General features: G+C 45.1%; 1 protein-coding gene across 2 annotated transcripts in view; it reads right to left on the reverse strand.

Annotated features, from left to right (window-relative positions):
- SPATA6 (spermatogenesis associated 6) overlaps positions 1-22,651 on the reverse strand; it is a 46,574-nt gene extending 23,923 nt beyond the window's left edge. Inside the window, exons 1-7 of one of the 2 annotated variants that reach the window (XM_069981581.1) lie at positions 22,471-22,651; positions 21,354-21,473; positions 16,282-16,344; positions 13,931-14,140; positions 11,536-11,623; positions 9,267-9,307; positions 623-795 (exon numbers count right to left, since the gene is read on the reverse strand). In XM_069981581.1, the coding sequence (XP_069837682.1) occupies positions 623-795; positions 9,267-9,307; positions 11,536-11,623; positions 13,931-14,140; positions 16,282-16,293 (524 nt within the window). In that variant the 5' untranslated portion in view covers positions 16,294-16,344; positions 21,354-21,473; positions 22,471-22,651. Of the gene's footprint in view, positions 1-622; positions 796-9,266; positions 9,308-11,535; positions 11,624-13,930; positions 14,141-16,281; positions 16,345-21,353; positions 21,479-22,470 lie in introns of both variants that reach the window. The other variant, XM_069981578.1, reaches the window with a different exon arrangement.
- Between the last annotated feature and the right edge of the window lie 3,923 nt (positions 22,652-26,574).

Below are 26,574 nucleotides of genomic sequence, written 5' to 3' on the forward strand. Positions count from 1 at the left end.
TTCTTTCCTGTCTGACATAGTGCTCTCTGCTGCCACCTCTGTCCATGCCAGGAACTGTACAAAACTGTACAAAAGTACAAATTTATGGCACCAGTTGATTTGAAAGAAAAAAATCTTAGGTTAACAACCCCTTTTAAAGTGATTTCTGAAACTAGAGGACACTCAGGGAGTGAGAACATGAAATGCGTTCTGGATTACTGAATTAAAGGGATTTTGCTGTATTTTAAGGTCTAGTGACAGATTTCCGTTCCGGGCTCCCCACACCTTGCTGCCTCTTCTTTGCTTCCAGCTATGACTGACAGCGAGTGACATCTACCGTGAAAAGACTCCAGATACAAATCTTTCCTTTCAGAAAATCTAAGTGCTCAGCAACTTTGTATATTGAACAATTAGGCAGCGATTCTGCTGACTGCTTCCCGCAGGTTTTCAGAGGGGACGGCGTTCCCGGGATGGGAGAGATTACATAAAAACAACACCTTGAGATTGATTTCTTCATGACGTATCAAGGTCCTGCGCGAGACGTTCGCAGAATTTTTTGTGATCTGGGAATTATAATAATTGACTCAATATTCTTCATTATTATACAATAAGCATAAACTCAGCAAATACATCAGGCTGTTACCTCTCTCGGAGGGAAGATCTGTTGAGTACAGGGCTGGGTGGGTGTCTGAGGATCGATGGTGGAGCCGAACGAGACAGAAGGGACATTGTTCTGTGCGGCGACTCTTGGAGCCTTTTGTTATTGACATTGTCCAAGGACATCTGAAGGTCATCGATGTGCATCCTCCTGGAGTCCTAGAAACAAAGTAGGAACAGGTCACGGATGATTGCTACCTTGATACTGTATGTGTTATATAATATACACAGTAACGTGTGTGCATTCAGCAACAGTACGGGTTCACAGCAACAGTACGGCTTTACCGCAACAGTAAGGGTTCACCACAACAGTAAGGGTTCACCGCAACAGTAAGGGTTCACCGCCACAGTAAGGCTTCACCGCCACAGTAAGGCTTCACCGCCACAGTAAGGCTTCACTACCACAGTAAGGGTTCACCGGTTCACCGCCACTGTAAGGGTTCACCGCCACAGTAAGGCTTCACCGCAACAGTAAGGCTTCACCGCAACAGTAAGGCTTCACCGCAACAGTAAGGCTTCACCGCGACAGTAAGGGTTCACCGCGACAGTAAGGCTTCACCGCAACAGTAAGGCTTCACCGCAACAGTAAGGCTTCACCGCAACAGTAAGGCTTCACCGCAACAGTAAGGCTTCACCGCAACAGTAAGGGTTCACCGCAACAGTAAGGGTTCACCGCCACAGTAAGGCTTCACCGCAACAGTAAGGGTTCCCCGCCACAGTAAGGCTTCACCGCAACAGTACAGTATAAGGGGGAGGCATTTACATACTTGCTCAGAGACTAAGGGTCCTATTACACAGGACGATTATCATGCGAAAAATCGTTATTTCGTTGAAAATTAAACGATAAACGTTCTGTGTAATGGCAGGCAACAATCGAAAAATTGTGTGTCGTTAATCGTTGATTTAGATCTGAACCTAAAATCATTGTTAATCGTTCGCTGTAATTCCGCATTCGTTCGCTCAAGTTCCACGTTTTTTCACTAATCGTTCAGTGTAATTGCACATTGTTCATTGTTTTGTTGGGATCAGATCGAGTAAACGATCATCTTAACGATCGTAACTAACGACTAGCGTTTTTTGTAATATGGTGAACGATCTTAGGTTAACGATAAAACAACGTCGTTTGCGATTGTTTATCGTTAGTCGTTAATTGCTTAAAATCATCCCGTGTAATAGGGCCCTAACAGGTATGTGTGAATCTGGCCTAAAAAAAGAAAAAACAGCCGGAGTACCCCTTTAATACTACCTATCTGTGTGCAAACCTGCAGGTTTAGAATTTCCTGGCATAGTGACACCAGTAACACATCAGTCCTCCCTATGAACATTTACAGATGAAGAAAAAAAAACACCTTGGCCAAAGGCTGTGACTGAGCAAGAGGGATGGAAATTATGAGGGAAGTCATTTAGATTTCTGTGTGCACATGAAAAAAAAACAAAAAACCTCCATTAATCACGGAGCATCAGCATATCGATATCTGGCGTCATCTGCATCCAGAAGTGGCCAATATTCTGTTTATTGTTTATTCCGGGGATTTTCTCGCCGCCGACTTCATTCCAGACACGTTCGGCATTTAATTTTAAGCCGGGCTGTGTTTTCAGCTGCTAATAAAGGTAGATTTCAATCTCCCTCTGGTTTGCTGGGAAGCTCGGCGGCAGCGGCATCGGCGGCGGCTCTGGGCCATCCGGGGAGTGATGAATTAAAGACCAACCATGGCTGTCTAGCAGCGCCCAAAACTTCCCGCTGTTAATACAGAGTCTTTTTTTTTTTTTCCCTTCAAACAAATCAATTTTAATTAAAATCTCTATGATAAAACAGTCATGAATCATTGGGACAGTCCGAGGAAAGTAAATTATATGGAGGAGAAGGCAAAATATATATATATATATATTGCACAGCTCTCTATGAGGTTATCGTGAATGCCGGTGCGAGGCGGCTGGAGGCGGCAAGACAAGAAAATTGGAATTTAAAATAATGGCGTCTGCGTGCTGAAACATCGCCGCGACTGGGAAGGCTGGCTGGCTTCTGAGCTCTCGCTGCTGACGATAGAATGCTGCATTTTTTCCTGTTGCTTATATAGCGCAAACATATTCTGTAGGGCTGAAAAGAGGCTGGCACTATTCACATCAATCCACGTGTTAGGCAGATGGTGGTGATGGCGGGTCGGCAATGTAACTTCCCCACCTCAGACATACACTGGGGCAGGAGTAGGGAACCTTGGCTCTCCATTTTAAGCAAAAAACTAATGAAAAATGGATGACAAAACAGATGTTTTTGTGTGCACCTGTTTTGATCTGTTTTTTTCATTGACTTCCATTATAAAAAATAAAAAAAAAATTAAAACCGGGTACGGCTAAAATAACATGCATTTTGATCCTTTTTTTTAAATCGAAGTCAATGGAAAAACAGATCAAAACAGGTGCACACAAACACATCCATTTTTTTTTTCTTTTTTAATTATTCACCTGAAACAAATTGACTGTGAAAGCTAAAAAAAATGATCCAAGCAGTTTACACGTCTCATTTCGGCAGCAGCAATTACAGTAAAGCGACACTCAACTGATCAAAATGGTTTCTTGACCTGAAATTGTGCCCCGTGTGATCACTTCCTGTTAGTAATGGGGCACTTTTAAGGACTACGTTCAGAAAGTACAGGATTATAGCTTCCTCGTATACCATAGCTTTGAGAAGCATTATGTGCTCCAGACCTTGGTGGCGGATATGTTACAGATACAGTGAAGTTTTAACCCCTGGACGGAGCCAATTTTGATTTTTGTGTTTTCATTTTTTCCTCCTTGTGTTTAAAAGGCCATAGAATTTTCCACCTAGAAACCCACATGAGCCCTTATTTTTTGCGCCACTAATTGTACTTTGCAGTGACAGGCTGAATTTTATCATAAAGTACACTGCGAAACCAGAAAAAAACAAACGCATTTTGTTTATTTGGGGGGTATTTGTTTTTACGCCATTCGCCCTGGGGTAAAACTGACTTGTTATATATGTTCCTCAAGTCATTACGATTACAACGATGTAGAACATGTATAACTTTTCTTTTACCTGATGGCCTGTAAAAAATTCAAACCATTGTTAACAAATATATGTTTTTTAAAATCGCTCCATTCCCAGGCTTATAGCGCTTTTATCCTTTGGTCTATGGGGCTGTGTCAGGTGTCATTTTTTGCGCCATGATATGTACTTTCTATCTTTACCTTGGTTGCGCATATACGACTTTTTGATCGCTTTTTATTACAATTTTTCCGGATTTGATACGACCAAAAATGCGCAATTTTGCACTTTGGGATTTTTGGCGCTGACGCCGTTTACCGTGCGAGATCAGGAATGTGATTAATTAATAGTTCGGGCGATTACTCACACGGCGATACCAAACATGTTTATTTATTTATTTTTATTTATAACCTGGGAAAAGGGGGGTGATTCCGACTTTTATTAGGGGAGGGGGATTTTTATTGACCACAACTCTTTTTTTTTTTTTATTTACACTTATACTAGAAGCTCCCCTGGGGTTAGGGTTCTTTCTCCTGGGGTTGGGGTTATTCCCCCCTGGGGTTAGGGTTATTTCCCCTGGGGGACTTCTAGTATATATACTCTGATCTCTCATTGAGATCTATGCTGTATACTTATACAGCATAGATCGATGAGATAGGCACTCGTTTGCTTTCAACTGCTGCAGCCGAAAATAAACGAGTGCCGAGCCGGGATCAGCGCCATTTTGGCGGAGACACCGGCTGGCAGCAGACATGGAGATCGCTCCTCCAGGACGACGTCCCGGGGGGCGATCTCCACCACTAGACACCAGGGAAGTGCTGCATACTGTAATCGGATGCAGCTATCAACTTTGACAGCTGCATCTGAATACTTGATTAGCGGGCACGGCAATCGGACCGTGCCCGCTAATAGCCACGGCCCCGGGCTACTCAGAGCGCGGCCCCGTTCTAAACGCCCTTACCGACCGCAGGGCGTAAATATACGCCCTGTGTCGTTAAGGGGTTAAAGGGGTTGTTCACCAATTTTTTTTTCCTTTCAAATCAACTGGTGCCAGATATTTGTAATTTACTTCTATTAAACAATCTCCAGTCTCCCAGTATTTATCAGCTGCTGTATGTCCTGCAGGAAGTGGTGTATTCTTTCCAGTCTGACACAGTGCTCTCTGCTGCCACCTCTGTCCATGTCAGGAACTGTCCAGAGCAGCAGCAAATCCCCATAGAAAACGTCTCCTGCTCTGGACAGTTTCTGACATGGACAGAGGTGGCAGCGGAGAGCACTGTGTCAGACTGGAAAGAATACACCCCTTCCTGCAGGACATACAGCAGCTGTTTTTTTTTTTTTAGAAGTAAACTACATATTTATACAACTTTCTGAAACAAGTTGATTGGAGAAAAAAAAAAATCACTGGAGTTCCCCTTTAATTAATCATCTGTAATGAATAATTTCCTGGCTGCCGCACATACTGAGCTTATTAACACCAGGCGTCACAATGGGTGACATATATACTGGTGTACGCAGACCCAAAGGTGTCACTCACGTTCAATGCAGGTGGTGGTGGAGCCTACACCCACCCCAACCCTTCCAATCCAGGAAAAGAAGGAGCAAAGTGCCCGCCGCTTCTCAGCACTGGGCTCACGGTGACAATGGAAGGAACCATTTATTCCCTTTTTTAACAATGCGTTTAAGCAGCTTCACCCCCCACCAATGGGTACGTCCCACAGAAGATGTCCCTATAGATTAGCAGCAGTCTGTGTAATAATGTAAATCATCTCTATCAGGGACTGACTGCCGCTCTTACCCAATGATCACAACTACAGATCACTCACCAGGACGGCTCCATCCTGCCCATAAGACATAAACTACATTGATCTGATGTCACCAACACTGGGAACATGTACAAGTGTTCCTAGGGTAATGCCGTGTGCTATATTATATATACTATACAGAGCCAGACACAGTGAGACCCCTCCTATACAGAACCATATACCCATTGGCCCCCTCATGAGGAGTACAAACATTGTGTATGGCTCTTTATGGCAGGAGTCACTGTCGGACTCCTCCCATAAAGAGCCAAAAATAGTGTGACTCCTGCCATAAAGAGCCATACACAGTCGGACTCCTCCCATAAAGAGCCACACACAGTGGGACTCCTCCCATAAAGAGCCAAAAACAGCGTGCCCACCCATAAAGAGCCCAAACACAGTGTGACTCCTCCCGTAGAGAGCCAGACACAGTGTGACTCCTCCCATAAAGAGCCCAAACACAGTGTGACTCCTCCCGGAGAGAGCCAGACACAGTGTGACTCCTCCCATAAGGAGCCAAAAGTAGTGTGACTCCTCCTATAATGAGCTAAACGCAGTGATTCCTCCCATAGAGCCAGACACAGTGAATCCTACCGTAGAGCTAGACAGTGAGACCTCTCCCAAAACAAGTCAAACACAGTGACTCCTCCCATAAAGAGCCAAACACAGTGACTCCTCCCATAAAGAGCCAAACACAGTGACTCCTCCCATAAAGAGCCAAACACAGTGACTCCTCCCATAAAGAGCCAAACACAGTGACTCCTCCCATAAAGAGCCAAACACAGTGACTCCTCCCATAAAGAGCCACAGTGACTCCTCCCATAAAGAGCCACAGTGACTCCTCCCATAAAGAGCCACAGTGACTCCTCCCATAAAGAGCCACAGTGACTCCTCCCATAAAGAGCCAAACACAGTGACTCCTTCCATTAAGAGCCAAATACAGTGACTCCTCCCATAAAGAGCCAAACACAGTGACTCCTCCCATAAAGAGCCAAACACAGTGACTCCTCCCATAAAGAGCCAAGCACAGTGACTCCTCCCATTAAGAGCTAAACACAGTAACTCCTCCCATACAGAACCATATACAGAGACACATATGAATATAAAAAACCAAAATAATGTGATCCCCCTATAAAGAGCCATGAAGACTGGAGAATTTTTAAATAGAAGTAAATAACAAATCTATATAACTTCCTGCCACCAGCTGATTCCAGAGAACCCCTTTAAATCTCTCTCACGGTGTCCCCAGAGGCGGCCATAGTGCTTCATGCTTCCCTCAGGCTACAGTTCTCCTTTCCTGCATCCCAAATGTTCTGCACAGGAGGAGAAGCTCCCTGCAAGATGCACTGGGACAAATCCATTATACCAGCATGTAAACTGGTGTTCTACAGTGGATATACACATCAAGCCACCATATCCCATCACATATCTGTGACTTTAAGGAGTATACCTGCCCTATAAGGGGAACTCTACCCACTAGTATCTGCAGGATGTATCCACACACCAGTATATACAGGATGTATCCACACACCAGTATCTGCAGGATGTATCCACACACCAGTATATACAGGATGTATCCACACACCAGTATATATACAGGATGTATCCACACACCAGTATCTGCAGGATGTATCCACACACCAGTATATACAGGATGTATCCACACACCAGTATATACAGGATGTATCCACACACCAGTATATGCAGGATGTATCCACACACCAGTATATATGCAGGATGTATCCACACACCAGTACATATACAGGATGTATCCACACACCAGTATCTGCAGGATGTATCCACACACCAGTATCTGCAGGATGTATCCACACACCAGTATATATACAGGATGTATCCACACACCAGTATCTGCAGGATGTATCCACACACCAGTATATACAGGATGTATCCACACACCAGTATATACAGGATGTATCCACACACCAGTATATGCAGGATGTATCCACACACCAGTATATATGCAGGATGTATCCACACACCAGTACATATACAGGATGTATCCACACACCAGTATCTGCAGGATGTATCCACACACCAGTATCTGCAGGATGTATCCACACACCAGTATATACAGGATGTATCCACACACCAGTATATATACAGGATGTATCCACACACCAGTATATATACAGGATGTATCCACACACCAGTATATACAGGATGTATCCACACACCAGTATATATGCAGGATGTATCCACACACCAGTATATATGCAGGATGTATCCACACACCAGTATATATGCAGGATGTATCCACACACCAGTATATATGCAGGATGTATCCACACACCAGTATCTGCAAGATGTATCCACACACCGGTATATGCAGGATGTATCCACACACCAGTATATATGCAAAATGTATCCATACACCAGTATCTGCAAGATGTATCCACACACCAGTATATATATACAGGATGTATCCACACACCAGTATATATACAGGATGTATCCACACACCAGTATATATGCAGGATGTATCCACACACCAGTATATGCAGGATGTATCCACACACCAGTATATGCAGGATGTATCCACACACCAGTATATATGCAGGATGTATCCACACACCAGTATATGCAGGATGTATCCACACACCAGTACATATACAGGATGTATCCACACACCAGTATATATGCAGGATGTATCCACACACCAGTATATATACAGGATGTATCCACACACCTTATATCACCATTTATTATGTAAGTTTACAGCATATGAGCAGTGTAAATCTCACTTTTTGGCATTGTTTGGCAATTTCCGTCAGGGCACAAAGAAGAGGACGGCGAAGATGGAAGGTTAGAAAATTCTATAGCAGAAGAGTCTCCACTAAAGCGAGATCACAACGAGGTATGAGATCAGTCAGAAATCAATAACCAGCTACTTTACAGAATAATGGATGAAGCCAGGAGAAAACCGAGAACGAGAAACAACGCATGGCAGGCGACATCCTGAGGGAAAGCAACGCGTACAGCAAGGAAGTTACAGAAAGGAAACCCAAAATGTGGCTGGATTTTTTTTTTTTTTTTGTCAAATTTAATTTTGTCTGTTTTTTTTTTTTTTTATTTAACAGTTTAAAGGGAAACTCTGGCAAAATCAACTGGTTTCAGAAATTTATATAAATTTGTAATATCTCCACTCTTCCAGTACATATCAGCTGCTGTATGTCCTGCAGGAAGTGGTGCATTCTCTCCAGTCTGACACAGTGCTCTCTGCTGCCACCTCTGTCCATGTCAGGAACTGTCCAGAGCAGCAGCAAATCCCCATAGAAAACCTCTCCTGCTCTGGACAGTTCCTGACATGGACAGAGGTGGCAGCAGAGAGCACTGTGTCAGACTGAAGAGAATACACCACTTCCTGCAGGACATACAGCAGCTGATATGTACTGGAAGAGTGGAGGTTTTTATATAGAAGTAAATTACAAATCTATATAAAACTGTCTGAAACCGGAGTACCCCTTTAAGATAATATGGCTAGTAAATATTCTAATATAATACCGAATGTGGGAAACAAAAGAATCTAATACTCGTGACCTGTACGATCCGGCCGTCATCACACCAGGAATTGTGACACATGTAAAAGACTCTCATTAAAACACATTCATCAATAACATTCATTTTGTCCTATCAAAATTATTGCTGACATGTGACGGCTCGCCAACGACACCTCGGGGCAGGACTATTAATCTGCCGTGAAGAGAGGTCGATGGATTCAATAAACATAGCGCAAGCCGATATTACACAGCGCAGAATTAAATTAGGACGTGGGAGTGTGATGTACAGTGATGACGGAAACTTACCCTGCCCCCCCGAGGTGTGAAGCCGCCCGGCACAGGGGTATCTGCAAAAGAGAGACAGAAGAGATGGTTATACTATAGGAAGAGATGTGGAGACAGTACAAGACCCTATTCACACATCATTGTGGACCATATCCATAGCCGCTCACAGGTTTGAATGGGTGGATCTGTGCCGCAAATGTGCTTGTTGCCTGATCAGGGGTTTTGATTCCTTATTAAAAGGGGTTGTTCACCTTTTTTCTTTTCAAATCAACTGGTGCCAGAAAGTGTCAGAGATTTGTAATTTACTTCTATTACAAAATCTCAAGTCTTCCAGTACTTATCAGCTGTTGTATGTCCTTCAGGAAGTGGTGTATTCTCTCCAGTCTGACACAGTGCTCTCTGCTGCCACCTCTGTCCATGTCAGGAACTGTCCAGAGCAGTAACAAATCCCCATAGAAAACTTCTCCTGCTCTGGACAGTTCCTGACATGGACAGAGGTGGCAGCAGATAGCTCTGTGTCAGACTGGAGAGAATACACCACTTCCTGCAGGACATACAGCAGCTGATAAGTATTGGAAGACTGGGAATTTTTAAATAGAAGTAATTTACAAATCTGTATAACTTTCTGACACCAGGTGATATTAAAACATTTAATTTAATGCTTACATTTAGATACTAAAGACCTGTAGTGACCAAAAAAGAAAGAGGTTGAGAATGTGGTCAGCTGATCTTTCTAGGTCCTGCTGCTGGCGACCCCCAGTGAGTAGCAGATTTTGCTGAGGAAAGCCATAGCCAGCTGGGCAATGGCCGCAGCATGAGAAATGTAGTGTTACAGCTATATGGCCCCTTTATGTTACAAGGATGGCTTGAGCAGTACTCTCTATTTTGGCTAATAAGAAGGGGTCCCATGTGGACAGGGGTTGCATTCATGAGACAAGCATGCCCCAGATTCCATCCTACTGCATTACGGCTGCAATAAGTGCATACACCATACTGATATGTAATGCCATACTATGGTCTCAGCCCTAAGGGAAACATCCGTACTTACACTGAGCTGATGCCCCCAGCTCATATACCATATAAAATACATCATGGCCACCATAAGCAGATTAGTGTAAATGAGAAGTGGCGTTACGAACAGGAACGGGTCACCCGCCCTCTGGGATGTCACTGCTATGGATAGCCGCTCCGGTTTTGATGGATCTCTGCTGCATACGTTATATTTATAGCATTATATTGTTCCAACAAACCTATTGCAAATGCATGTGTGCACAACAAAGAGAAGCCTCGCCTGTCATCTTCTCGGCTCGGTGCTATATGTAATCCTGACACTATAGATTACAGACACCCACCTGCCTCATTTTCCATCTCCCACTCACAGACACGGCTTTTACGTAATGAAATGACACAGACTCATGGAGAACTGCATCAAAGCCGAGCCTTGGGGGACACGCTGGGATGACACACAGGCGAGCTCTGATATCAGGCAGTGAGTGGGCTGCAAGGCCTGACAAGGCCGACCAGGTATACAAGAAACCTATAACCTGATAAATATTATAGGTGAGTATCTGCGGATATATACAAGTACCCGGACAATTTCTCTGGTTTATTAGCTGCAGTACGGTTATCAGAGCTGTAGGTTCTAATGGGTCCGGGGAGTGAGTCACATGACCAGGACAGACTTTAAGCAGCAGGTGGAGATCTTAAAGGGGAACTATCCACAGGTTAGAAAAGTCTAACCTGCTGATATGTCCCTATTGCACAGAAGACGCTGAGGAGGATGGTATGTCTCTTCCTCCTCGGTGCTGTTCCAATGCAGTTAGTAGTTTGCTTCATGGTCCGTTGAGGCCATTGGGAGCACTGGCCACCCCCATAGCCCCGATCTGCCGTGCCCCCTGCCAGCGCACTCCATTCATTATCATTAGAAAGGGCCGGAACGGCCGGGGCAGGATCCATGCTATATGGGCGGGCAGTGCTCCTAGCAGACCGTGGAGCAAACTACTAACTGCTATCGGAACGGCGCAGAGGAGGAAAGTAACAGACATATCTTCCTCCACAGCCCAAAAGAGGCCGCTCTCTCCCCATCGCTTCAGCAGTGGAGAAGACAAGCTGGAGAGCTGCACTGTAGGTGAGTATGTCTTTTTAAGATAATTTTTTCTCTCTCTTTAGTTTTTACGGTCAGGAAATACTGATTATTTCCTGAAGCCTCCTCACCGTAAAAACGGCCACAGATGTGTGCATGCGGCCTGATTGTTGATGCTAAGTTATGTGGTACTACTGTAGTACTTACCTGTGTGCAGTCCTGAGGACTCTTCTGATCTCAGACTTCTGGTAGAGCAGGACAGCTCAGTAGTGTCAGGTGAAGAGCTTGTTTCTAACTAAAAAAAAACATTCATAAGGTCAGATACGGCAGGAAACCCAAACCTGGAAATACAAGATATGGTGTCAAACAGAAGACATCTACACCAGCCACCGATGACTTTAAAACCATCAACATGTAAAAAGATTAACACTGAGTATCTGGGGACAATGGTGACTGTCTGACAATGGTGAATAGTTTGTTAGTAGCGGTCAGTAACTATTAAAAGTGTTCCAAGAAGGGTCAACAAGTCACAAGGTCATGGATAATCTAGGCTCAGTGATGCACATGGAAGTTAAAGCTAGCCTGTCTGGTCTGAACCCACAAAACATCTACTATAGCACAAACTAATGGAAAAGTTCTTGTTGGCTATGTTAGAAAAGTGTTAAACATAGGGTACAGGTGTCAGACATGTGGCCCTCCAGCTGTGGGAAGAAGACAAGATGCCGGCGGGGGCAGTGTGATAGGCAATGTTCTGCTGGAGACTTTGTGTTCTGGCATCATGTGGATGTTACTGTGACATCGACCACCTACCTAACCATTATACACACCAAGTCTAAGGCCCCCTTCACACGTCCGGAAAATCTGTCCGGATTTCCTATCAGGAAATCCGGACGGATTTCCGGACTCATAGGCTGACATTAGACACGGACACCCTTCCGGATTTTTCCGGAAGGGTGTCCGTTCCGGAAAATAGGACCGGATTTTTTAGATCCTGTCCTATTTTCGTCCGGAAATCCGGCACGGACACCCCCATAGAAGTCTATGGGAGCGCCGGAATCACGGGCATTTTCCTGATGTATATCAGGAAAGTGCCCGTGATTCCGGAATGGTAGAGAGCCAGGACCTCACCACGGGGCCAGAGTGCGGTGCGGTGCAGCCCGCCCGCTCGCCCGCCCGCCCGCTCCGCTCGCCCGCCCGCTCCGCTCGCCCGCCCGCTCCGCTCGCCCGACCGCCCCCCTGGTACTACAGGGCTAGCCGGCCAGAGTGCGGTGCAGCCCGCCCGCTCGCTCCACTCCATCCCCCCCCCCCCCCCGGAAACTCCCCACCGGCCCGCCGCATGCTCCGCGCCTCCGACCGCTGCCGCCGCCCGGATCTCTGCACTGCACTCTGCCCGGACCTCAACCTCGCTGCCCGGACAGAGCAGGATCCAGGACAGGTGAGATTACCCCTTTAGGACTACTACTCCCACCATGCGCTGATGGAGTTGCCAGGCCATGATGGGAGTTGTAGTTCTGCAGCCTGTGGCCATCCAGGTTGCAGAAGTACAACTCCCATCATGGCTCTGCTGACAGGCCATGATGGGAGTTGTAGTTCTGCAGCCTGTGGCCATCCAGGTTGCAGAAGTACAACTCCCATCATGGCTCTGCTGACAGGCCATGATGGGAGTTGTAGTTCTGCAGCCTGTGGCCATCCAGGTTGCAGAAGTACAACTCCCATCATGGCTCTGCTGGCAGGCCATGATGGGAGTTGTAGTTCTGCAGCCTGTGGCCATCCAGGTACACTAGGGGCTGTGTGGGTACCTGTGATTTATGTTGGCATACTAGACCATCTCATCAGGAAATCCTGAAGGTTTTTCCTGATGGTTTCCTGATGGTAAAAACGGATTACTGTCAGGAAATCCTGATACTTTCCTGATGACATTTGAGGTTTCCTGATCAGGATTTCCTGACAGTAAAAACTGACACGGACGTGTGAATGGGGCCTAAGAAAAAGAAAGGAAGGACTCATCTCCTTTCTTGGGCTGGGTTCACACACAGTATATTTCAGGCTGTATTTGGTCCTCATGTCAGGTCCTCATAGCAACCAAAACCAGGAGTGGATTGAAAGCACAGAAAGGCTATGTTCACATAATATTGTAATTGAGTGGATGGCTGTCATTTAATGGCAAATATTTGCTGTTATCTTAAAACAACGGCCGTTGTATTGAAATAATGGCAGTTATTTACCGTTATATGGCGGCCATCCACTCAATTTCAACAGTGTGTGAACATAGTCTTTCTGTCTTTTTAATCCACTCCTGGTTTTGGTTGCTATGAGGACCTGACATGAGGACCAAATACTGCCTGAAATATACTGTGTGTGAACCCAGCCTTAAAGTGCATAGAGAGTCTACTGGTAACATCTTGGCAGATACCACAGGACACCTTCAGATGTCTTATGAATCCACGAGTGAATGGGTCAGCGTCGCGCTGGCAGAACGTGGGGGATCTAAACAACGTGAGACTTGTGGATTTAATGTAATGGATGGCCGGTCTATTACATTACTTATAAGGTTTAGGCAGTGTAAACAAGGAACATACGACAACTTTCTGGACTGACTTACATGTCTGACTACAAATGGGGGCTTGCTGCAGGATTCCTTCTTGAATGTGTAGGGTCCCAGGTGTAGATGGGCCAGCCTTTGCCTGGAGTCCTCGGTCAGCTCACACATGCGCCTGTTGGTATACGGGGAGGGTGAGCGAGATTTTGAGGCGATGGTCGGCTGCTCGTATCTCCTGGACGTTCTGGATGAACCGCTGTTACGTGTGGAGAGCTGTGGAATACACGTCACATCTGCACATCAGAGATGGATAGACGAGGGCTCCTCTATGCTCTAAGAGTCTATGAGACTTTCATAACTCCTTACATACTCATAATGTCTAAGAAGAGTCCAGCAGAACTGGACAGGTAAAGCGCCCCCCGGACCCCTGACATGTCATATACAGCAGCACAGGGAAGACGCCATAAGACTGCACTACAACCTCAAATGAGTTTACCAGAATTTAAAAACAAAAACATGGCGGCTTTGTTCCACACCTGTCCATTGCTGTGTTGTCCACGTCAATGGAGCTGAGCTGCAATACCAGTCACAACCTCAATAGAAGGGTGGTGCTAATTCTATGATAAAGCAGTCATGTTTTTCTATTCCCTAGGGGCACAAACTTCACATTCTCTGAACACTGGGTCCAAAAGTAGGAGTGCCTACTCTTTCCCATAATGCCCCTGAGCTTTGAAGACAGAGTGGAAAGAGACTTTATACACTTTCCCCAGCTATGTGTCTTATCACAGTGCAGCAAGTGATGGATAAGGGGCATAGAACTTCTAACAACTCTCCTGGAGACTCAGCTACTATATCACTGCTCTCCTGGAGACTCAGCTACTATATCACTGCTCTCCTAGAGACTCAGCTACTATATCACTGCTCTCCTAGAGACTCAGCTACTATATCACTGCTCTCCTAGAGACTCAGCTACTATATCACTGCTCTCCTAGAGACTCAGCTACTATATCACTGCTCTCCTAGAGACTCAGCTACTATATCACTGCTCTCCTGGAGACTCAGCTAATATATCACTGCTCTCCTGGAGACTCAGCTAATATATCACTGCTCTCCTGGAGACTCAGCTAATATATCACTGCTCTCCTGGAGACTCAGCTAATATATCACTGCTCTCTTGGAGACTCAGCTACTATATCACTGCTCTCCTGGAGACAAAGCTTGGTGTGAAGGCAAGGAGACTGACCAACCAGCAGGATTTTGACAGGTGGTGATGTTGGCCTGTAATCCAGTGGGAAAATACCACACTGGAGACTGTTTCCTTTATACACAGGGAAGCATGTCACTTACTGCTATTGTAAATGGTGATCACATGACCCAGCTGTAATAATGAAAGGGCTCAGTATTAGAGATGAGCGAAACTACAGTAAGTTGGCGAAACCCTAAACGTTCAGCATTTGACTCCTGATGGCTGGAGAAGATGGATGAATTATTCTTCACCAGCCACTGGGATTCAAATGCAGAGCATTAGGCGTTTTTTTTAAAGCCGAACTTACTGTAGGTTCACTCACCTCTACTCAGTATGATTAAATGCAGCTGAGCTGGGATGCCAAAGGTTACACTGCAGGAATATTGGTCATTTCACAGGACTTCTTTAGAAGGGCTACTCCCCCGAAAGTCTTTTTCTTTCAAATTAACTGGTGTCAGAAAGTTATACAGAATTTACTTCTATTTAAAAATCTCCAGTCTTCCAGTACTTAACAGCTGCTGTAAGTCCTGCAGAAGGTGGTGTATTCTCTCCAGTCTGACACAGTGCTCTCTGCTGCCACCTCTGTCCATGTCAGGAACTGTCCAGAGCAGGAGACGTTTTCTATGGGAATTTGCTGCTGCTCTGGACAGTTCCTGACATGGACAGAGGTGGCAGCAGAGAGCACTGTGTCAGACTGGAGAGAATACACCACTTCCCGCAGGGCATACAGCAGCTGATAAGTACTAGAAGACTGGAGATTTTTAAATAGAACTAAATTACAAATCTATATATCTTTTTAAAACCAGTTGATTTGAAAGAAAACTTTTTTGCCGGAGTCACTTCCTCGTAAAAACGAAATAAAATGGACTGTGGAAGTTTTCAGCGGGTACAGCTGACCGATTCAATTACTTCAAACACCGCCGCCGATTCGGAGTCTCGGCAATAAAACCACTTACTGTTAATTAAAGTCTAATTGAGCTGTCTACTTCCTTTAGTACACACAGATCAGCGCCACTAACCCTGTTGGCGTAAATACAAAAAAAAAAAAAAAAAAAGGAAAAAAAAAACAACCTCTTTTATATAAGAGAACATAGCGGTTGATTCGGCGCACAATATCGCCTGTCATCACACAAAACAAGAAGTGGCGTCGGAGCGGGCCCTCTCTAACCTGTTTCTGCATTCTCCGCCCGTCGCTGGGTCACCGTTCAAACATACGTTATCCCGCGAATCCCTGGAGGGGGCAGAGGAAAACAATAATTAAACATCAAGGTCTTAGAAGAAAAAGGCGATTACAGGTAAATGTCACGGTGTGTAACAAACCGGGGTTTAATTGTAAAGCTTTTCCCTTTGTAAAGCCGCAGACTTTAATAAAGATAATTAAAAAAAAAAAAAAAAAAAACACGACAGAAATGTCAGGCAGATAACATTTGCATTTCTGACGATTCAATTACAAATGATTACATTGCTTTGTACAACAATTAAGAGCTGACTTTTATTCCGATGAGCGTTCCGTCAGGTTTGACGAGGCTCTAAGTGTCGCGGTTTAATAGTCCTTAAAGGGAAAATAAATAAAAATAATTAAAAAAAATAAATACTTTTAGATACATGATGCTGTAATGAGGTGGTGTAAATCAAGGGCAGCAAACGATAAAAGTAGCGGCGGGTCTGTTTCTACCTAGATGAGGGAAATCAAAGGCCCACGGGGGGATTTGAATGTTATTGTTTGTTAAAGTCCAGCGAAAATTTTTATGAACGTATTCTATTGCCTCCCAAAAGTTATACAAATCACCAACATTCACTTATTACAGGAAATGCTTATAAAGCGCTTTTTTTCCATGCACTTACTACTGCATCAAGGCTTCACTTCCTGGATAAAGTGTATATTGGTGATTTGTATAACTTTTGGGGGGGCAATATGATACTTTAATGATTTTTTTTTTGTTTGTTTTTTTGTGTAGATTATGAGAATTTGATGACACGGATGGCAGCCCCTTGAGGAGGACCTTGAAGTATAAACGTCTTGTCGGAGATCAGGTTACAGCTGCTGCTATAAAAAGTCTATGGAGAGGGGAGGGAGGGAGAAGGGGCAGAGAGTGAACGGGGCAGGAGTCTATGGACATGGGAGGGAGGGGGAGAGAGGCAGGGACACAGATGCTGCTATTAGAAGTCTAAGGACAGGGGAGGAGGGAGCAGCGGCAGAGAGTGAGAGAGGCAGGGACACCAAAATGCTGCAGCTTTCAATGTGTTCCAGGTCACCTCAGTACTGTATCTACTTACACTGTTTAGTACTGTCCTATAATGTCCTCCATCTTTCCCCAGCACCTAATAGCAAGTGCTCAGATAGCTTTTTCAGCACTGACTTCAAAATGCAGCCCATGTCCTCTTTGGGTAGTGGCATTTACACGGGGTATGTAGATGCAAGAGGGTACAGAGGCGCCGATTAAGAGGACATGGGCTGAACTTGCTGTACTAGGGAACAACCCCTGGGCACTTAAAGGGTACTCCGGAGACTGAATATTTTATGCTGAGGGTCAATTTACATAGAAAGATTATCTGCCAAAAATTTGAAGCCAAAGCCAGGAATGGATTTGAAAAGAGGAGAAATCTCAGGCTTTCCTATATGACCTGAATTCTGTTTATAGTCTGTTTCTGGCTTTGGCTTCAAATCATAATCTGTCAGTTAATCTTTCTGTGTAAATGGACCCTAATACATTGCTTTAAAGGGGTTATCCAGCGCTACAAAAACATGGACACTTTCCCCCTACTGTTGTCTCCAGATTAGGTGTGGTTTTGAAACTCAGTTCCATTGAAGTAAATGGAGCTTAATTGCAAACCGCACCTGAACTGGAGACAACAGTAGGGGAAAAAGTGGCCATGTTTTTGTAGCACTGGATAATCCCTTTAAAGAAGTGGTTCTCTGTTTCAGTCCTTAGGCCTCACCAACAGGTCATGTTTTGAGGCTATCCTATACAAAGAACAGCAGTGATAATACCTGATGCTCCGACTAAAATTATATCACCTGTGAAATACTAAGGAATTCCTCAAAACACGACCTGTTGGTGAGGCCTGAGGACTGGAATTGAGAAGCACTGCTTAGGGTACAAACACACACACCGTATATGCAGCAGATACGCAGCAAATACGCAGCAGATCTGCAGCAGATTTGATGCTGTGTTCAGTTATTTAGATCTAATCTGCTGCATATTTGTTGCGTATTTGCTGCGTATCGCAGTAGTAAATACACTGCGTATACGGTGTGTGTGTGTTTATACCCTTAAAGGACAACTCCAGCGTTTCAAAAAAAAAAAAAAAAATTCTGGCACAGAGATTTCATGCTTACTGTCCCTCTGGGTTAAGTGCACTGCTAGGGGAAATCTTTGGGGTTAAAGGGGTTATCCAGTGCTACAAAAAACATGACCACTTATGCCCCACTCTTGTCTCCAGTTCAGGTGTGGTTTGCAATTAAGCTCCATTTAGGTCAATGGAACGGAGTTTCAAACCCCACCCAATCTGGAGACAAGAGAGGGGGAAAGTGGCCATGTTTTTGTAACACTGAATAACCCCTTTAAGTGCACTGCTGGGGCACTAACCCCTGATGCTGCCAGTCCATGGTACGCCACTGCTGCGCCCATTATAACACACGGCCCTTGAATGATTTTATAAATGCCCCAATGGCCCTTGACAGAAAAAAACGTTCCTTGCCCCTGCTGTAGAAGAACAACTGCAGTGTAAAGTACCGAGGAGGAAAGTACTCAGATACAAATAAACCACTGTTCACAAATCTGTGGCTCTCCTGATGTTGCAAAGGTACAACTCCCATCATGCCCTGACAGCCACATGATGGGAGCTGTAGTTTTGCAACAGCTGGAGAGCCACAGGTTGGTTAACACTACAATAGACAATGCAGTCCTAGATGTGAACTAATAGAGCTAAAAAGCAGCCGACACAGTAAACAATTTAAGGGGTAGCTCACAAAAAAAATTCTTTCAAATTAATTGGTGTCAGAAAGTGCCAAAGATTTGTAGTTCGCTTCAATTAAAAAATCTCCACTCTTCCAGTATTTATCAGCTGCTGTATGTCCTGCAGAAAGTGGTGTATTCTCTCCAGTCTGACAGTGCTCTCTGCTTCCACCTCTGTCCATGTCAGGAACTGTCCAGAGCAGGAGAGGTTTTCTATGGAGATTCCTGACATGGACAGAGGTGGCAACATAGAGCACTGTGTCAGACTGGAGAGAATACACAGCTTCCTGCAAGACATACAGCAGCTGATGAGTACTTGAACACTGCAGATTTTAAATTACAAATTTCTGGCATTTGCTGGGACCAGTTGATTTCAAAGTTTATTTTTTTATTTTTTTTATTTTGTGAACAATCTTTTTATACCATGTGACCGTAGCTCACAGGTAATCACTTCCATGCAGCATCTTCTTTTTTTTGGACAACTACAAATATGCTGAATGGCTGTTGGGCGACAATCCCGTCGGTGATGACAAATTGCAGCCTTTGTGCCGATCTGCTTTATCATTGAAATATTAAAGACAAATAAAGCGATATAAATATTAATCTGCGGGAGGGAAGCTTTCCATCACCCGGCCGTCTGCAATGTTAGAACATTCACAGGGAAAAGAGAAGAAACTTCCCGTATAATCCGGTAATAGGCAGGCGAGTCATAAATCTTGCATTTACTGATAATGACATATATATAACAGCACTTAGGTGAAGTGCCATTTTATTCAGTCGAAAAATGATATTTATGAGTGTTCGGAGCAATGGGATGCATTCCAAAAAAATCGTTTTCAAGGACTTTCCGCTTAGGACGAATCATGTCTGGAGCTGATCTTACAACCACGGGTAATTCGCTTTCCTGACGCCCCCGGACTGAAGAGCTGAATCTACAGCAGAGACGTCTTTCTCACCACTGCAGAAGAGACTGATTCATGGTAGAACAGACTCAGAAAAAAATTATATTTATTTTTTATTTTCAATTTTTCAATAAAAAAATAAAAAACCTCAAAATCAGCAGAGAATATCCTATGTGGATTTTGGTGCTGACTTTGATTTGTTTTTTTGTTTTTTCAATGGGAGCTTTTTATATGCCTACCAATTAAAGGGTGGAAAAAAAAAAAAAAAAAAAAAAAAAAAAACTTCCAGGACTTATGAGCTGCTGTATGTCCTGCAGGAAGTGGTGTGGTCTGACACAGCGCTCTCTGCTGCCACCTCTGTCCATGTCAGGAACTGTCCAGATCAGTAGCAAATCCCATAGAAAACGTCTCCTACTCTGGACAGTTCCTGACATGGACAGAGGTGGCAGCAGAGAGCACTGTGTCAGACTGGAGAAAATACACCACTTCCTGCAGGACATACAGCAGCTGATAAGTACTGGAAGACTAGAGATTTTTAAATAGAAGTTACAAATCTATATAACTTTCTGAAACCAGTTGATTTGAAAGAAATAGGCTTTTCCAGGAGTACCCCTTTAAATTAAGGGGACATTGGCAGTAAATTTTGTTTAGAATAGCCTGGATGGAATACCTCTTTAAGTTAAAGAGAAGCGGATTACAGTATGACATACATCATCTTTCTTATATACGTATAATACGTATATATACCGTATATAGACACAGGGTGAACACAACCTTATAGAAACAAGGCTCAGAGTGGTATTCCACCAAATGTAACCGTATACACTAGGACACGTGTGACAGCTGGGACCCCCACCATCAATAGAGTGGTGACAGCTGGGTGCCTCACAATCATTATTGGTAACCGCTGGGTCCCCTAAAATCAGAGTGGTGACAGCTGGGACCCTCACAATCACAGTGGTGACCGCTGGGTGCCTCACAATCATTATTGGTAACCGCTGGGTCCCCTAAAATCAGAGTGGTGACTTCTGGGACCCTTACAATCACAGTGGTGACCGCTGGGACTCCCACAGAGTGGTGCCAGCTGGGACCCCCACAATAACATGTGGTGACCGCTGGGACCTGCACAATCATTAGAGTGGTGACTGCTGAGACCCCCACAATCAGAGTGGTGACAGCTAGGACCCTCACAATCATTACAGTGGTGACTGCTGAGACCCCCACAATCAGAGTGGTGACTGCTAGGACCCCCACAATCATTAGAGTGGTAACTGTTGGGACCCCCACAATCAGAGTGGTGACCCATCTGCAGAGGTATACAGGATATTTTAGCTCACCGTCCTCCGATCATTAACGAGACATAAGAGAAATGCACTTACTGGCAGGAGAAGAGAATGTCTTTAGGAGAAGGAGCAGCTTCATGTCCTGAGTCTTCACCCCGGGTCACAGATCAGACACCACCCTCTCTGTTGCTGAAGCCGTTTCCATGGAGGGGACTCCTGTGCTGCAGAGAAAACAACTCTGTAAACTCTGGTACTACTCCTCTCCACTGATCTCACACCAGGATTATGCTGTGCCCACTGTTCAGATACTTAAAGGGGGATTCTCACCTTAAACGTCTATGGTCTAAGCCAGGGATGGGGAAGCTTCAAACCTCCAGCTGTCACTAAACTACAATTCTCATGGTGCCTGGACAAAGGCTGTCCAAGCAGGATGGGAAGTGTAGTTCTGCAACAGTTGGAGGGCTGAAGGTTCCCCGTCCCTGCTCGATTAGTATTCGTGCTATGAATTCCTCCCAATACGTGACGGTATATGGCGGCATACCAGGGACGTCTAGGCAAAATATGTCCCCAAGGCCCTGTTGCAGTTTTGTCGTTTTTGACGGCAGATAATATCTCGGCATTGTCCTTCCATCACCGGGGACCATCCAGCACCATCGCCATCAATGGTACGTTGGATCCGCCACAGTGTTCATCTTCAGTGACAAACTAAACTCCATCTTTATTCTCGCTACTTGTTTCCATTGCATTCTTTTTTTTTTGTTTTCAGTGACAAAAATCCGGGCAAAAATTTTCTATCGCATGATGTCATGTCAGGGTTGTGGAATCCCCTTATACATGCATGGGATGCAGAGAGTCAGAATATGTGGTAAATCTGCGGCGTGTGAACAGCGCCAAGGATAAACCACTCAGCTCGGCGCAACTTTAGAGCCAGGCGCCATTTGTCCGATAAACTGCTATCTTTTTGGTAATGCATTAATGAAAAAAATGGAATGTAATAAATGTGAGTGACTCTTTGTGGCCAAAGCTCTGGTAACTTACAGCACCGAGGGTTGTGGAACTACAAGTCCCAGGACGATATGACATGATGAAAGCTATATATACACACACACAGTATAATGAAAGCTATATATATATATATGTATATATATATATATATACACACACACATTCCTATCCCTGCCGGCATACAGTACGGAGCAGCCGCTATACTCACCGTGTGACCCGCCTTGATCCGCTTCCTCCGTCCGTTGAGGCCTCGAGCCCCGAGCTGTGTTAGTGGGCGGCGCCCGCCTGGGAGGCTCGTCCCTCGGATGTTACATCACTCGCGCCCCCGGCTTCTCACCCGTCACAGGCCTCATCACTTACACACTGTACAGCGGGAGTCTGCGGCTGCCAAGTGATGTCCGGGGGAGAAAGCAGGAAGCATCACCGGGGAGCCCTGCAATAACAGGGAATTATATTATATTACAATATGGCCGCCATTCCAGCCCTTATTAGAATCATTGTCACACGGCTTTCCCAGGATCCTGACAGGTATCGGTACCATACAATGCAGCAGCAGTATGTGATATAGTCAGAGTATCTTTATATACTGTATATAATACAGTAGTGGTAGCCATGTTGCTTCTCACCCAGCTTTCCCAGGATCCTGAACGGCAACAGTATTATATGATGAGAGTGCAATATAGGCAAAATATCTTCTTTATATACTGTGTGCAGTGCTGAAATGGCAGCCATGTTGGTTGTCACTCAGCTTTCCCAGGATCCTGAATGTGATACTGTGCTACATAATGTAATGACAGCCATGTTGGTTGTCACCCAGCTTTCCCAGGCTCCTGAGTACCATATGATGTAGCAGCAGTACGCAATATAGGCAGAGTATCTCTATATAATGTATGTAGTGCAGTAATGGCAGCCATGCTGGTTGTCACCCAGCTTTCCCAGGATCCTGCATGGCAAATCTGTAAGGTTCTCCTACAGCAGTACCCAGGTGAGGACGTATAACTGAAACTAGATAGATTTCCTATATAAATGTCCAGGGAAGTTAGATATAGACTTGTGTACATACTATAATGGAAGTTATTGCCACCCAGCTTTCCTGCAAATGGAGATGACCTCATTCACATTGTTGGGGGTCACCATTTAGCATATTTTTTTATTTTATTGATGTGTTAAAAAAAAAAAAAAGACAAAAAACTGCCAGCAATTACTGTTTTGTGACAGTTTTTCTTTCACCGTGGAGTAGAGTAAAGCGGTCTAGACTTTCATGCTTTGCCTGCTCCAGGATGTGGAAGCTGCTAGAGGACAGGGAGCCGGGTTGCTGGGTAAGTGTGGTTCCTGTATGGGAGGCAGCTGACCCGGTGGACCAGATCTGGTTTGTGGCACCAGGGATTCAGGCAGATGAGCACAGTCAGTAGAGAGGCCATACACCGAGGAGTCAGAATGGTACCCTTGGATGAGGCAGAGGTGTAGGCTAATATAAGCAGATGGTCGAGGCAGGCGGCACAGGTTCAGGTAAGCAACAGGAAGGTCAGTGTCAGTACTGGAGGGTCAGTGTAGTACAGGAGGGTCAGTAGAGGAGGGATCAGTGTGGTACAGGAGGAGGGTCAGTGTGGTACAGGAGGGATCAGTGCGGTACAGGAGGGCCGGTATAGTACAGGAGGGATCAGTGTGGTACAGGAGGGTCTGTGTAGTACAGGAGGGTCGGTAGAGGAGGGTCAGTGTGGTACAGGAGGGCTGGTGTAGTACAGGAGGGATCAGTGTGGTACAGGAGGGATCAGTGTGGTACAGGAGGAGGGATCAGTGTGGTACAGGAGGAGGGTCAGTGTGGTACAGGAGGGATCAGTGCGGTACAGGAGGGTCAGTGTGGTACAGGAGGGGCGGTGTAGTACAGGAGGGATCAGTGTGGTACAGGAGGGTCTGTGAAGTACAGGAGGGTCGGTAGAGGAGGGATCAGTATGGTACAGGAGGAGGGCCGGTGTAGTACAGGAGGGATCAGTGTGGTACAGGAGGGATCAGTGTGGTACAGGAGGGCGGGTGTAGTACAGGAGGGATCAGTGTGGTACAGGAGGGATCAGTGTGGTACAGGAGGGATCAGTGTGGTACAGGAGGGTCAGTGTGGTACAGGAGGGGCGGTGTAGTACAGAAGGGATCAGTGTGGTACAGGAGGATCAGTGTGGTATAGGAGGTTAAGTGCACTACGAGAGGATCAGTGCGATTCAGGAGGGATCAGTGTGGTACAGGAGAGATCAGTGTAGTACAGGAGGGATCAGTGTGGTACAGGAGAGTCAGTGCGGTACAGGAGGGTCGGTGTGGTACAGGAGGGATCAGTGCACTACAGGAGGGTCGGTGCGGTACAGAGGGATCAGTGTAGTACAGGAGGGTCAGTGCAGTACAGGAGGGATCAGTGCAGTACAGGAGAGTCGGTGCGGTACAGGAGGGTCGGTGTGGTACAGAGGGATCAGTGTGGTACAGGAGGGTCAGTGTAGTACAGAAGGGATCAATGTGGTACAGGAGAGTCAGTGCGCTACAGGAGAGTCGGTGTGCTACAGGAGGGATCAGTGCGGTACAGGAGGGATCAGTGCGGTACAGGAGGGATCAGTGCGGTACAGAAGACTCAATGAAAGCTAGAAACCAGGCACAGGTCAGGATACACCGGACAGCACACCTTCACAGTGCAACCAAGAAACCACCAATGTTCAGGAACTGTCCAGTCCAGAGCAGGAGAGGTTTTCCATAGGGGGGCAATTACTGACATGGACAGAGGGCAAAGAGCACTGTGTTAGACTGGAGAGAATACACCACTTCCTGCAGGATATACAGCAGCTGTTAAGTACCGGGAGACTGGAGATTTTTAAAAAGAAGTAATTTGCAAACCTGTATAACTTTCTGACACAAGTTGATTAGGAAAAACTATTGTTTCCTCTAGAGTACTTCTTTTATCACCTTCCAAATCTTCAGTGGATATTACAAGGTCCTAGAGAGAAAAGCTAGAATCGGCCTTGTCACTTACCCTATTACACAGGTTAATATGGGCCAATAGTCGCCCCATGGAATAGGGTCAATATGGGCCAATAGTCGCCCCATGGAATAGGGCCCCTACAGGGCAGCTCTCTCTTCTGGCCAGGATATACTCTATAGACAGTGGTCATTGTCTTGAGACGATCTCACAGAGCAGCACATCTATCCTAAATGTTACTCTGTGGATCCCTTTTACTGCCGTGGAAATGCCATGATTGAAGCCATGGCTTCAGATTACATGAAACATTGTTATAGACCCCGCACGCGGACACCATGGGATGAATCACAGCGGCACAGATCCGGAGAAGGTCTCAGCCACAGAAATTGGTTAACACATGACATTTCAGGAGCTACACTGTAGTTGATCTTTAAGTTCTGTCATTTAAGATGTCCTTTATAAGAACTTTTAGATGCCGGTAGCTGCGCTAAGGTCAGGCTGCCAAGATTTACAAATTAAATATCGACAAAGCCCACTTGAGATGCAGAAGTATTTGTAGATCTTAGATTCTGTCACCGAAAAATAAATATACTTTGGTCTTTCCGCGATTCTTTGTTTTGGAAGAGAATGGGAGACCTGATGCGGATAGACAAGGTCGCTGAGGGAAAAAGCTTAGGCGCCGGATTTTATATGCTGACTCGGCACAAAATATATATCTAAAAATGAAGCTTGGATGTTGTTTATAGTTCATGCTGAAATGAAGGGCAAAAGAAGACGAAGAACGCTGAAAAGAGTAAAAAGAAACAAATGTGGAAAAAAGTGGTTGTCACCCTGCTAACTCCGAACCCCGAGTGAAGTAGGAGTCTGGTTGTATTTGTCCGAAGGGTATAAAGGGTGTTTTCCAGGAATTTTAATTGATTAGGATTGGCCAGTAACATGTGATCAGTGGAGGTCTACCCCCAGGACCCCAACCTATGAGAAGAATAAGGGATATCCTCACTCTTCAAGATGCAATCATACATGTGATGGCATATACTACTGTAACTCAAGTGAGTCAGACTAAGGGTCCTATTACACGGGATGATTATCGTGCCAAAAATCGTTATATCGTTTGAATTTAAACAATAATCGTTCTGTGTAATGGCAAAATTGTTTGTATGTTGTTGATTTAGATCTGAACCTAAAATTATCTTTAATCGTTCGCTGTAATTCTACATTCGTTCGCTCAAGTCCCGTATTTTTTTTTACTAATCGTTAAGTGTAATTGCACATTGTCCATTGTTTTGCTGGGATCAGAAGGAATAAACGATCATAGTAACGATCGCAATAACGATCACAGTAACGATCATAGTAACTAAC

This window comes from Dendropsophus ebraccatus, chromosome 8 (assembly GCF_027789765.1).
Source record: "Dendropsophus ebraccatus isolate aDenEbr1 chromosome 8, aDenEbr1.pat, whole genome shotgun sequence".
Taxonomy (NCBI): domain Eukaryota; kingdom Metazoa; phylum Chordata; class Amphibia; order Anura; family Hylidae; genus Dendropsophus; species Dendropsophus ebraccatus.